Consider the following 14,742-nt stretch of genomic DNA (forward strand, 5'->3'; position numbering starts at 1 on the left):
CCAGGATCTACAAAAGTCCAGGGCTAAAAGAAGTATGTCTCAAGCCAGATGCTGTCATACTTATAACACATGAAGTCACAGTCACTGCCAGCAGCAGCAAAATCAAACCGCTCCCCCTGCCTCAAATCCTACACCATGGAAAGGGCAAATTCCATGAAATCAACAGCAATTTATCGAGCACCTACTGTGTGCTATTAGGAGGGCTGCCTCCTGGAATAAATCCATGCCAAAGATAAAAAGCTGAAATGGTGAACAACACCCCTGACTCTATCTCTAACCAATTTAACTGGGTGAGATCAGTGTCCCTTAAAACACACAAGTATTTCCCATTAGGGTAAAACAGAGTGGAACTGAACTGTGAACCAGATTGCTTACACACTAGAGAGTATGTAAATGAAGAAACTGCTGAGTAGTAATCACATTCCCCTCAGAAGTGTGAAGATATGCGCTAAAGCCACCGAAGACTACGGGTTATTTTTGTTCCTTCATTTTTTTTCTCCCTCCTGGGCCCCCTTTTGACAGAGAAGGAGCGTGCTGTGCATTGGGCTATTTAAACACAGAACAGCTGAACTTTATGATGCTTCCTTTTAATTACAGTTTTCTTAACTCAGTTACAAGTGGTGCTTCTGTTTCTGTAAGCCCAGGAGAGTCTAGTCACAGTTAACATGCTGCAAAGGTGGCAATTCGGGAGGCACAGACTGGTGTCTCTTTGAGGCTGTGCAGACGGTGTGACTCATGAAGACGATCCCACAGCCTTTGAGGATTCTTGAGAAGGAGGGAGGGAGGGAAGGAAGCTCAGTGGAGGCAGGAATCTGGTGCATTGAGAAATCAAAGGGTTCTGGCTAGTCTCAAGGGGGAAGAAAAGAACAGATTAAAACTTTGTTTGGTGAGACAGAATGATAAATCCAGCATTAGAAACATGCAGGTTCTGTCTTTATACATTTTCATACGTAGTGCCTTGATGGGGGATTCAGATGCAGAAAGTCTTGGGGAGGGGGGTTAGTGCAAAATGAGGCTTGCATTTTACTTATAATGAGAAAAAAATGGCATAATTGTAATCTTAGACTCTGTTAGGCACAATAATCATCCTTGGTCACTTGCAGGAATTATAAGAAGGTGCTGACATAGGTTGGGAGGTATATTATTGTGGTCTAAAGTGTAGAAGGACTGAGAATAGAAAGAAGCACTGAAATGGAATGAAAACTGGGGGCAGGGATTCTTATCCTGGGGACAGTGTGCTTGTTTAAAGGAATCTGATCAGTATTTCTCAGTAAAATTGGTTTCCTTGGTAAGCCAATGTATCTACAGACAGGATTCTGAGAAGGGTTCCTTTAGGCTTCACTTGGCTGCCACAAGGGCTCATGACATTAAAATGGTTAAGAAAGTCTGCACTAGAAGAATGGGATCTTCCCGAGGGACTGGAAGATTTTCATACCCTTGCTATTCTGACTCTCGCTCACCTAGGTGACCTTTGTTAAGCTGGACTGAAACACAAGATTCTGTAGGTCTACACAAGGCTCAAACGAATCATTACAACAGATAAACTCTAGCCTAGACAGATTTTAGATGGAGAGAATATCTAAGTTCAGTCCTCTTTTCCAGACACAACAGAAGGCTGGGGATGTGTAATTTTTAATGGCTGCTGGACCACGAGGCATTTTATGGAGGACTTTAATCCTTGGAATGCCCTCTTCATACTTGGCCTCTCAAAGGTTTCACTGACCTCTAGGGAAAGTGTTAGAACTATTTTTATTCAGGCTTCTGCCAGAAGTGCAGTGTTGAGTAAGGCCAGGAATACAGGAGGCAATTATTGTGATAATGTCTGGGATTTTGGGGAGCCTCAGGATGTTGGCTTATTGGCTGTCTGTGGTGTATCATCTGTCAATCAATAACACCTCTTCAGGGCCCACTGTCCACCAACTAATGCATTTTGGAGAGCAAAAGGAATGAAAAGGAATAAAACTCTCTCCCTGGAGAGGAGAGAATGAACAAAAGTGAAACTAGAAGTGAAAATGGACAATAGTTACTTAACAATAAGTCACCGTGTACAACACCCTTATCCAGATTTGTGAATGCTGCAGGGATTACTGTAGGGATCTGATGAAGCGGGGGCAGGGGAGAGAGAAAACGGCTCTGAAGGGCAAGGTGTTTGAGGATATACTTTGAGTAAGGATTAGGAATGAGCCAAAAAGGTCCAAAAAAGAAACAGGAAGATGCCATTTTAGAGCTAGAATGAATGAATGAATGAATGAATGAATGAATGAATGAATGAATGGAAAAAGTTTTTAAGTGCTTACTATGTGCTGAGTGTAGGGGATACAAATGCAAAAATGAAGAAAGTGTCCCCTTTCAAGGAGCTTATTAGCTTTATTTGTTTGAAATAGAGAGCATAATTGGGAAGGTAATGGGGAAGCAGATCAATCAGCTGATGATGATAAGAGGCAAACAACTCCAACTGCTTCATTGTTGTAATAGTAAAGTTATAGTTTAATAAACCCTGGTTTATTATATTCTATATAAACACAGAGTGTCCCAAAAGTCTTAGCAAGCTTTAAGCTTTGGAGGCGTAAATATAATGTAAGCTATTAGTGTAATTTAATTTGCTTTAATAGTTAGACGCAGCATCAAGGCTTTGGGGCACCCTGTATCATGCGTTTCATTTTATTTTTATTTCTAGCCTTTTTATCCCCAAGAACCACAGACCACACAGCCCTACTCTAATAAAAACTGCTATACAGAAGGAACCAGAAGCATGGTAATGGGAGCAACTTTTAAAAATGGAAAAATATAACTTGTAATAATGTGCACATTATTTTATTTGTGATGACTGAATGAAGTTACTGTAGTGGAGATTAGAGGTCATTGGGTAGGAGGAAGATCACTAAATGTGAATTCATAGGCAGACAAATGATAAATACTTTTGGCTTTTATTTCAGAGTGAGGAAATGGCAACTAAGGATATCTTAATGAGGTGAAAAATATGCAACCATTTATTGCAGACACTTAGAGGCACAAAGGGTGGAGAAGGCCTTCATGTACCAGAAGGGGTGAGAGCTTAAAACATGACAAGAAGCCTAGACTGGAGATCATGGCCAAAGGGTAAAAAGATGGCACTATCAATATCATTTAAATAAAATGCAGGAGCTCTATGAAGAGAGATGCACTGGGAAGGAAGAAAAATCCATTTCTAGGAAGAAGATGTTAAGAGGAGTCATTTCTCTGAGACTACCCTTAAAGAAACTGTAGAAAAAAAGGGGATGAGCATGAACACACACTAAAGTACCTTCTTGCTATTCATCCCTGTAGCAAGGAGATTTCCACTCTAACCCTCATCCAGTGAGGGAAATATCTTGAAGAAGAAAACAATCCCTCTACATGTATTCTCTTATGGCTTGTCAGTCTCCAAAAGAGAAATGTGAAAAACCAGTCTTGGCCCCCATAGGTTCAGATCCAGGGATAGTAACAACACTATTCATTTCCTCTCTTAGCAATGCTCCTGGTTTTCCTAATCCTTGGAGGCTTTGCTTCCTATTCACTTTTTCCTACCTCTTTGCTATAGGCACTGACACCATTTCACTTTTTGTCTAGCTTGGCTTGAATTCTTCCTCTCAAGTAATCTCAAAGTTGTAGTTTGTGTTCTATGATGCGCCTACCACTCTATCTCTTATCTGATGGCTCTGTCTGTCAGCCTTCCTTGTGGGGACAGAAGTAAAGTGACTTCCTTTGGAGGATTTTAAAGCTTGGAATTGTACATGCAGGACATCATTGCTGCAAAAGAGTGGGGCTGCAATGCAATCTTATTTGGGGGAAAAAAAAAAACAAGAAAAATCTGGGCCAAAACAACCAACCTCAAGGGGAAGAAAAACACCCAACCCTCAAACAAAGGAAAGTAATTGGACACGAGTGATGCAGTAGCTGTTAGAGAGGCATGTATGAAATCTATGGGCTGCACTTTACCCTGTCAAAGGCAGTTATGAAAGATGTAATTTAATTTGCTTCAAAAAACCCATAAAAAGGCAGATTGGATAGCTGTATTTTAGCAAATGTGTTTGCACTAAGGGTACCTTCTGTTGAACAGTTCTGCCCACAAGCTGTCTGTAGAATATAGAACATCTCTCGAGCATGCTTGCCACCTTGAAGCAGGGCAGTCGGGAGCAGAAAAAAAAAACAGAATGCAGAAAAAAAGGTGAAGAAAAGAGAGAAATGAAGGACAGCAAGTCTAAGTACCATCAATACATTTAGAAATGAGATTAGCAAAGTGTGACAATAGAATTTAAATGACACACAGAAAGACATTAAGATTGCAGTAAATAACATACTATGAAAAAAATTCAGCCAAAGAGCGCTTTCTGTTCAGCTTAGCTACAGAATCATAACGAAAGCACAAGTACATTAATTCATCTTACTGGTTCATTTGCATTCTAGCACTAAAAGGCTATTTAAATCTTAGTTCTAATGGTTAGTCTTCTGGCTAGCAAATGCAAAAGGCCAATGACTACATCACTTGATACGTATAATACCTCCAGGACTGGGACTTACCAACTACATCAAACCACAGAGGAATGTTGGCCGGCTGCACAGACACCACCCCCACAATTTCTGTCACTCGATCGCTTTCCATGACAGTAAAGTTATAGAAGGGCTCATCAAAGGTCAGAGGCACAGGGGAAGGAGGTGGCTTCTTAATCCATTCGATGTGGAGGCGGGCGGTAGAGGACTTCTGTGGACGTCCGTTGTCCACTGCTTTGATCTGATCACATGTGGAGAAAACACAGAAGATGACTTAAAGTCCGGATCTGTTGTTGACTTGGGATTTTCTGAGAGCAACATGATTATTTACCTTCATTACTACGTCAAAAGGAGAACAAAGTCCACCTACTTGTCTTTCAAGGAGAATTCACTCTATGTTGAGCTGAAGGCTCTCTGAGCCAATGTTGTGTTTAAGAACATGAGAAACTCCCCCAAAAAGGACTATGTGGTTATGAAAGATGAGTCCAGGATTGGGATGGGCCAATTTGGTTCTCTAAGGAATTGGGGGTAGGGATGGGGGACCTTCCAATTACCCTTCCTCCTGCCTCATTCTGTGGGCATACCCCATTCTTGTGTATTGTCCTAGAAGGGAAGTTCTATCCCAGATGGACATATTAGGGGGTGTAGGCAACAGCCACATAGAAATGATGATTCTTTGTTGAGAAGAGAAGTTTGTGAACAGTCCAGTAAGAACTTTCGTGATACCAAGTCTATAGTGGTATAACTGAATTACGCCTGCCATTATATATGCTTCTGATAGCTAGAGAGTTATTTTCCCTTTGGAGAGTCATGAGCCTGACTGAAAGACAGAGTAAAGGATACATTTCCCCATTTTGAATCTGATAAGGAGTCCACTAGGGTTTCCTTGATACGTGGGAGAATTGAGACTGGTAATGAAGGGTAGCACAGTTAAGAAATAATAATTAAAAAAACCAACCAAATGGAATAAAAAATTAAATCACTCAAAATAAACAAAAAAATGACATAAAATATCATGTTCTATAAAAGTTTTTGGCAATAGACTGGAAGTAAGTAGAGCTGGATTCAAGGCTAGGCCTACTTTTGATATTAGATAGCTATATGACCATGGGCAAAAAACTTGATCATAGGATCTTAAACAGGAAGGGATGTTACAGATGACCTTATAAAATTTTCACTTGATGGATTAAGAAACTGAAAAAAAAAAGAGATGAAGTGTCTAATCCAAGGTCTCAGAAGTCTCAGGATTGTAATATTGCAGATTTAGAGCTGGGAGGGACATTGGAAGACATTTAGTTCAACTTTTTCATTTTATGGATAAGCAAACTGAGGACCAAGGAGGGGAAGTGTGATTTGCCCAAGATAAGATAAGTGTATATCCGGAGCACTTTTTACTCAAAGCATAACTTTTTTAAAATTTCTAGAATGTGCATTATTTTTGAACACCACCTCACAAGATCCTGTTGAAGAAAGTATTTTGAAAATCTATGAAAAAAATGCTTTGAAAACTAAAAAAAATGCAGGCTATTATTCTGCAAAAATAAGCACTGAAGATGTAATTCAGATGCTTTATTTACTTGGATATAAAGTAGTGATCTATCTTTCACACAATTCCTGTGAGGTAGGATGCTTTCCATGGTTTAGCCATATCTCAGTTATCCTTGGAAATAGGGAGTATGATTAACAAGAATACAGATACTCTAATTGGCACTGTGAAAACACAATGATAAGTGAAAGGATTTTTGTGGAGGATAAAGTTTTGTGTGGGGTAGAGAAACTACCTGACAAATGGCATAGCTAGCTTACTGATGCTGAAATGAATAAAACTCATGGAGATTACTTGATGGTTTAGATGGTTGTCCATCACTGGAATTGTAACTTAGGTGATTAATCAGATATTAACACGGATTTGCTTACAATATATCTTTCAATGATGTAATTTATTAGGAAGCTACATTAGTTGGGAAAGTATCAGAGTTGGAAAGGTCCTTAGAAACCAACTAGTCCAGCTCCCTCATTTAAAAAAATAACAAAATAAATTCAGAGGAGTTAATTAATTTGCCCAAGGTCTTATAGCAAATAAATGGAAGAGCTAGAATTTGAATAAGTTCATTCACTCTAAATCTAGTCTACTTTCCAGTGTCCTGTGGTGCCTCTTATAGGGCAATATTAGAATGAATTTCTTTTGCATGGGTGTCCCTTTATTTAGCACTGATGTAGTCTACCAAATGACACTTGCCAATTGTAAACATGTCCAATTACTCACTGTGTGGGGGAGGTGGGTGCATGTACTCATGCATTTACATATGGTGGCTTCAGATGATTGGGGAAGACTAGGGAATTGAAGCAGGGGTGGTCAAAAAGTTATTTAATAGTTTAGAATCCAACATGGAACCTCAGTGAAGCTTTTAGAAATTGATCACAAATTAGTGAAGAAGCCAAGAGTAGCATGTATTTATATGCCTTTGTCTTCCAGATAAGTATTTCTTTATATATATAATGGAATAACATTCTAGAATTCCACTTATATAAGAACATATATAGTGATATCTATATAACTTGGGGGTAAGAAATTAGATAAGAAACACACACACACACACACAGAACTGATTTGGGATTCAGAAAGTCTTACTGTGAGGATGTCGTAACTCCCTGCTGTAAACTGCTTCCTGGAAGAGACCATGCCAGTCTTAGGGTCAATAAAGAACTTTCCATCATCATTTCCATCAACGATGCTGTAGGATATCTCTGCATTGGGACCTTCATCTTTATCAAAGGCGAAAGCCCTGTAAATTGGTTCTCCTCTTTTCTTTCGGTCCCGCTCTGGCAGCTTGATCTGGTAGACTTTCTCTGGGAACTGAGGCTTATTGTCATTTTCATCCAGAACTTGAACCACAACCCAAACTGTTGACTGCTTTGGAGAAGAACCACCATCAGTAACGGTCACCTGAATCAAGAGAAAATTATAGCTATGCAGAGTTAAGTTGTTGGTGCACTCTTGACTATAATTTGCTTAAAAAAATCAAACAACCAAACCAAACAACAAAGGTTTATTTCATCCACCTGAAGGGTTTAGCAAAACATCTTTTTTTCACCGACAAATTTCTAAATATGTCCTGACACATCTCAGGATGTAGGGAACATCTCATGCCCACTGATTAAAATTGCTACATAATCACTGTTTTCCTTTCTTTAGGGATTTAAAGTTTGCAAAGTTCTTTTCTCTCAAAAAACCCAGTGAGGCTGACAGTTCAAATGCCAGAAAGCTCTATTTTACAAATCCAATTCATTAAATGTTTAATCAGTGACTACTACGAAAAACTCTGAGGATATAAAGACAAATGTAAAACATTCCCTGCCCTCAAGTAGTTTAGTTTACATTCTATTGGTGGTGGAACATGTACAACAACAAATAATTATGATACAACATGTCTACAATACATAATTATGATGCATGATTGTAAACATGACAATTATGATAAAATACAAATCAAAGATGATTTTGGACCTTGATATGAATATGATATGAAAGGACCATGAAGCCATCTTACCTAATGCCTTTATTTGATAGATCAAACAATAGAAACTTTGAGGGGATAAGTGACCTGCTTATCAACACACTATGAATGAATGTCAGAGGCACAATTAGAAGCCATGACTCATGATGCTAAGTCTAGTATTCTGGCTCTTGACCTATGCTGCCTCTTTGAATGAGGGATGACACACTAATCACTGTGGGGAAGGAAAGGAAGAGAAACAGGAACATCTAAAACAATGATAAACATGGCCTTCATAATGAGAAGAGATGAACAGAAAGAAGAGAATGCATAATTGTAATCTAGCAACCACACACAAAAATCAATATTAATAGGTCAGGTGACTAGGCAGCAAGGTGGTACATTGGATAGAGTAGGGAAGTCAGGAAGTGTAGCATACCAGGCATGTTGGCATCTGGGAAGTATGATTGATGTATTGATCTTGTATTACCAGACACATGGTCAGACCTCTTCATGGTCATTGTATGGAAAGGGATAGGCCGAAGCATTAGCAAAGAATGGGCAAATTCATGGGCTGGGCCTTGATGGGGGCCACGCTGCCCCAGGGCCACGCTGCCTCCAATCGGACTATACTCATTTGCAAAGCGCGGGTTGGATTGATCTCATCATTGTCAATTCAACCAATGTTAAAACCTATGTCATGTTACGTATTCTTTGATCCACATTTCTAAAAACCTTCAATAAATACTGAGGACTAGCGTGAAACTCACTCTTACTAGTCCTTTACTAGCTCTCTCTGGCTTGGTCTCTAACTAGCTTTCTCCCCCTTCACTTCTTCTCTCCCTCTGTTCCCTCCTCAACTCTCTACGTATTACTCTTACTAGCTCTCTTACTTTTACTCTTACTCTTTCTCTCTTCCCCTCCTCTCCTCTAACTCTCTTGCTTCACTGTATCTCTTTCCTAGCAACGACCACTTTCCTAGTGGTCGCCCCAGTGCTTCCTATTGCTATAGGAGGTACCAGGGAGTTGTGACTCCCCCCCTCTTTTCTAGCGACATTGTCACCCCCAGTGCCTCCTACTAATGCTCAGACTCCTTTGTCTATAGGAGGCACCAGGGAGTTGAGACTCCTCACCTTTTCTAGCGACACGGTCGTCCCCAGTGCCCCCTATTGCTATAGGAAGCACCAAGGAGATGAGACTCCTCACTTTTTCTAGCGACACTGTCACCCCAAAGCAGACTCTCTTGTCTAGGAGTATCAAGGAGTTGATACTCCCCACCTATTCTCTTATTCCTCTGATTTCCTTGGAGTTCGCGTTACTCCCCATGTGTTTCTACTTCTGCCTTTGAGTCATTATTATTCTCCCATTTCCTTAACCTCCTCTCTCCACCTCAGGTTATTACCCACAGATAAATATTATAGGACTCCCGTGGGGGGTCACTATAGGAAGACCTGAGTTCAAATCAGGTCTCAAACATTTACTGCTGTATCACCATGGGTAAGTCACTTCACCCTGTCTGCCTTGGTTCCCTCACCTGCAAAATGAGCTGGAGAAAGAAATGTTAAACCATTCTATTATCTTTGCCAAGAATGACCCAGATGGGGTCATGAAGAGTCAGACAACTGAAATGACTCAAAATCAACCAAAGGAGAAATGGTCCAGCCCAATCCCTCCAAAGTTAATGGACAAGCTGAATCTCTTTGAAAGAGGGTAATATGGCATAAATTTCCAGAGGGTGTGTCTGGGAGAGAAGAAAGGGAGTCAGGTAGATAGGAATTTATACCTTGGAAAAACAAAGAAAATGCTGAAGTATCAACTCACACCTCTAAGATTGGACAATATGGCAGTAAAGGAAAGTGGTAAATGTTTTGTGGGATGCTGCAAAATTGGGACACTAATGCATTATTGGTGGAATTGTGAATGAATCCAACCATTCTTGAGGGCAATTTAGAACTATGCCCAAAGGGTTATAAAACTGTGCATACCCTTTGATCTAGTAATACCACTACAGATATTTCCCAAAGTGATAAAAAAGAGGGAAAGGACCTATTTACACAAAAATATTTATAAAAGCTCTTTTTGTAGTGGCAAAGAATTGGAAATTGAGGGGATGTCCATCATTTGGGGAATGGCTTAACAAATTGTGATATAGGTTGGTGATAGAATACTATTGTGCCAGAAGACATGATGAGCAAGAGGATTTCAGGAAAAGTTGGAAAGATCTGCAGGAACTGTTGCAGAGAGAAGTAAGCAGAATTGGGAGGATATTGTACACAGTAATAGCAATATTGTATGATAATTATCCTTGAAAACTTGGCTACTTCAGCATGGCAATCTGGGACAATCAGATAAGACTTATGACAGGGAATACTATCTTCCTCCAGAGAAAGAACTGTTGGAATTATCTTTCACATCAATGTATTTATGGTTTTATTTTGGGATTTGATTATGAGTTTGCTGTTACAACAATGACCATTATGGAAGTGTGTTTTGCACAACAATAAAAAAAGAAAAAAAACAAAGATATTAGTCTTGCAACCCCTAACATTGTCCAACATGATAATAGCTGACACCTATAAAGGACATTGAGATTTGGAAAATGCTTTATTTGCATTACCTCATTTAATTATAATTATTAACTAAATAATAATTATGAGATATTTAATCATTATCTCACAACACAACCAAGTGCTAGGTACCCCTGGTATTCTTGTTTTACATTTATGGAAACTGAGGTTCAGATAGGTTAAGTGATTTCCCTATAATAAAGTTGCTAAGTATTAGAAGATGGATTTGAACCCAGGACATCCTGACCTGAAGATTAGTACTCTATATACTAAATATACTAATTTTTAATAGTTACCTTAATATCTTATTTACTTAGAATTTTTGTTAATTTTTGTTTGTTCACTAACAATATTCTGGAAGAATCTCTGTCATTCTTTCATTTATTATCTTGAATTAGACAGCTCATTAATCCAAAATATGTTTTCTGAGACTCTAATGAACATAAAGATGCATTTGGCATCAAGAGAAAAATAATAATGGTAGAATTTCAGCCAATTTTGAATAAAACAATTTGACAGCCCTCAATGAAAAGAGGGGGAAGTATGTGGGGAAAACAAATTGGAGACTTTATGTTTCTCCCCCTAAATGGGCTGGCTAACCATCTTAGTTCTTTTAAAGCATTGGGGCAAGATTGGCACTATTGGACTTGAGATAAACAAACTCTTATTATAGGCTTCAGTAATGAGCCTTCTTTGAAAAATCAATCAAGTTTCCTTTCTTTCAAAGCTCTTTCCTCATTTGGTGACATTTCCCAGAAGACATGAGGCAAGAGCAGATATGAAAGAAGGCTGAATTTTTTGCTTTTTTGGTTAATTCTCTGACATGCTGACTCCTGGAGTGGCACTTCCTGCTGGTGGCAGTGAGCTTTGAAACGCTACACTTGCAAGTCTAGCTGTGCTAACCATTACACATTGATTGCTTGGTTGTTTAACTCCTCTGTGGTCTTTTTCTACTTAAATGTCCCTGCCCAACATCCAAGCGCAACCCCCGTGGTCTACCCATACAGAGCACAAAATCACCTCCTCATCACCTATCAATAATGCCCAGCAGTTGTATTCAAGATGTAGGATTGTAGAGTTAGTGGAAACAGTGTCTGTGCTAAAGGATTTCCACAGAGAAGACAAGATTACATTAACAATGCTTCACTCCCTTTCCATGATTCTCCCCTCACTCCCAGCTCTTGCTGGCATTTATAATTGTTTTCACATGAAGAGGATCTGAATTTGTAAACCTAGGCTCTGAAATTTAGTCTGCTGACAAGGAAGCTCAGCAGATCAATGGGTGAACCTCCTTATACTAATAAGCCACCAGGGATGCTTCGGTATGCTCTGAAATGTCTTTAGGAGAAAGGAGAACATAGAAAATTGAATGTGTAGTCAGAAATTCAGGAACCTAATTTAGATCCTGCAACTTCTCTTTGCTGTTTCCAGTTCTGTGTGTCTCCAAAAGTACTGTTATTATGGTGTATCTAGGGCTTTTATTTTTATCTTTTAACTTCTTAGGATATATGCCTAATAGTAGAAGTCTGGAGAGTCAGCTAGTTGGCATGGTGGATAGAGCAATGGACCTGAAGTCAGGAAGACCTGAATTCAAGCTTGGTCTTAGACACTTACTAGCTCTGTGACCCTGGGAAAGTCACTTATCTTCTGTTTGCCTTACTTCACCGGAGAAGGAAATGATAAAACACTCCAGTATCTTCACCAAGAAAACTCCATGGACTCTTTTTGACATGCTGTGATTCATAGAACCACAAAGTAGACATGACTGAATGACTGAAAAACAACAAGAATATCCTGGTCTATGATTATAGACATTTTTATTGCTTTCTCAGCATAATTCTGATTTACTTTTTCAGAAAGGTTGGCCCAACTTACTGTGCCATTAATAGTGTATCCCAATATTCCTACCAACACTTACTGGTCTCATCTTTTAGCATACTACTCTAGAGAGTAGGAAAATTGGGAGGCAATATTAATGGCACAGTGAGTTGGTTGACCACCTGCCTACCTGAAGATGAAGACAGAAAGAAATATCCAAGATGGGTCAAAATCTACATGGTAGCAAACTTTGTGGTAGCAAAGAAATAGAAATCAAGCAGAGGTGGGGGCAATGCCCCTTCTTTGAAGAATGGTTAAAAAAACTAGAATATGTGTATATCATTGGATATTATTAAGTAATAAAAATGGCAAATATAAAGAAATCAGAGAAACACAGGAAGATCTATTGAAACTGATAGCAGAGTAAGATAAGCAGAACTATGAGGACAATTTATGATGGGATACAACAATGTAAGCCTGAAGACTCTTAAAAAGAAACTGACTTCTGAGTCACTGAAAATCAGTGAAGGCCACCTTAGGGAAGAGAGAACAAAACCTCTCTCTTCCATCTGGCAGAGAGAGAGAGAGAGAGAGAGAGAGGGAGGAACCATGGAATGTATAAAATAAGATGTGAATAAAACATGAAGATAGGGGAAATGGGCAAAAGAACTTTCTGGTACAAGAAGGCTGAAAGAATCAATGTCATCATCATTGTCATTAGGCTATACTGGCATGCCCATTTGCAAGGAAGGGCATTTATGGAAAATAGTGGAAAACAAATTCCTACATTTTCTCTTAATCCAAGGTTCTAGTATTACTAATTTTTTTTTTTGGTAAAAATCACCTAAAGTGTCAGGGAAGGGACAAACCATTGTCACCTGTAGTGTTAATGTAAATACAATAGAGATTTTGGTACTACTGTCTTATTTCTTGGCAGTCCCTTAGAAGTCTACTCCAGAGCCAAGGATGATTTTCAGTCCTTTTAAAATCTTAGTAGTTTCCATTTACTAACCTCAAAGGGAAATGAATATAAACGCCCCATTATTAATTCCCTCAGGCCGGCTTGTCTGCCCTGGCCACATTTTATACCAGGCTTAATAACCATAAAAAATTTCATCAGATTCCCAGACTTCATTTTAGATGCTGTCCTCTTTCTCAGTCTACTGGATGAAATTAGCCCATATGGAAGGAATAGCAGATAGATTCAGAGCACTGAGGTCTTAAGGGAAATTAGCTAAGAAAAATGTCCATTATCCTTATTAATAGCAGAAGAAATTAGCTATTATTTGGGAATGAGTCAAGTTCTTTTCATCCTGATGTAGGTGGCCAGGAGAAGTTCACTCACTCCATTCCAGACTTTTGGTTGACATCATAAGTTAATTAATACTTTCTAAAAATAATTTAAGATTTAGAGAAGCATGAGTCAAATTGTTCTTGTTCTGCTGTAGATAGCCAGGAGAGTTCACCTCATTTTAGGTTTTATTTTGACATAAAAATTAAATAATACTTTCTGCAAATCACTGATAATTTAGACAAGTTTGTTATAAAAGTATTAATTTTAGTATCATAGAGGATACAAGATAATTCATTTCACATTTAAATGGTGCCATCAAATTCAGAAAATAACAGGTGGTAATAGTAGTGAGGGAAGGGGAGAAAATAAATAGGAATTAAATAGAAAATTGCACATGAGAGATTATATTTTTGGGGGTCTCTTTATCTCTTAAATGAGCACATTCCAAAGAGCAAAAACAAAACAAAATTGAGAAAGTGGTACCAATAAATGAAGGAACAAGGCTATGGTACATGGATAACTCATATCCCAAATAGCAATTCTTTCAATAAATATTTACTAAACTAGGCATTGGAGCATGAGGAATGAAAATAAAAGATAAGATATGATCTTTACACATGAAAATATAATACAATAAGATACTAAAAATTTTATTATCTATTGTGTTCAAAGAACTGTGGTAGGTCCTAGGGGAAAGATAAAATTTATTTTTCTAACCTCTCTTCAATTAATATGATATATTCTTTCCTTCCCATCTCCAACCTTCCACTCCCTCCCCCCATTAGTGGCTGAAAATAAAAGGTTCCAAGTACCTTGTAACAAATATGTATAGTCAAACAAAACAAATTCCTGTATTAGCCTTGTGCAAATATATATATATATCTAATTCTACCCCTTGAGTCCATTCCCTTCCTGTCAGAAGAGCAGTAGCAAATTTCATTATAGGCCCTCTGAATCCAAGGCCAGTCACTACATTTCTCAGTATTCTTAAGTCTTTCAAAAATGTTTTTTATGATGTTGATGTTATTATATAAATTGTTTTCTTGGTTCTACTCAT

At 38.5% G+C, this 14,742-nt stretch overlaps 1 protein-coding gene across 3 annotated transcripts in view; it reads right to left on the bottom strand.

Moving 5' to 3' along the window:
* FAT3 (FAT atypical cadherin 3) overlaps positions 1-14,742 on the bottom strand; it is a 756,780-nt gene that overhangs the window by 136,523 nt on the left and 605,515 nt on the right. For 2 of the 3 annotated variants that reach the window (XM_056794534.1, XM_007495043.3), the window contains exons 6-7: positions 7,142-7,456; positions 4,540-4,750 (exon numbers count right to left, since the gene is read on the bottom strand). In XM_056794534.1, the coding sequence (XP_056650512.1) occupies positions 4,540-4,750; positions 7,142-7,456 (526 nt within the window). Of the gene's footprint in view, positions 1-4,064; positions 4,134-4,539; positions 4,751-7,141; positions 7,457-14,742 lie in introns of all 3 variants that reach the window. The other variant, XM_056794533.1, reaches the window with a different exon arrangement.

This window comes from Monodelphis domestica, chromosome 4 (genome assembly GCF_027887165.1).
Source record: "Monodelphis domestica isolate mMonDom1 chromosome 4, mMonDom1.pri, whole genome shotgun sequence".
NCBI lineage: Eukaryota > Metazoa > Chordata > Mammalia > Didelphimorphia > Didelphidae > Monodelphis > Monodelphis domestica.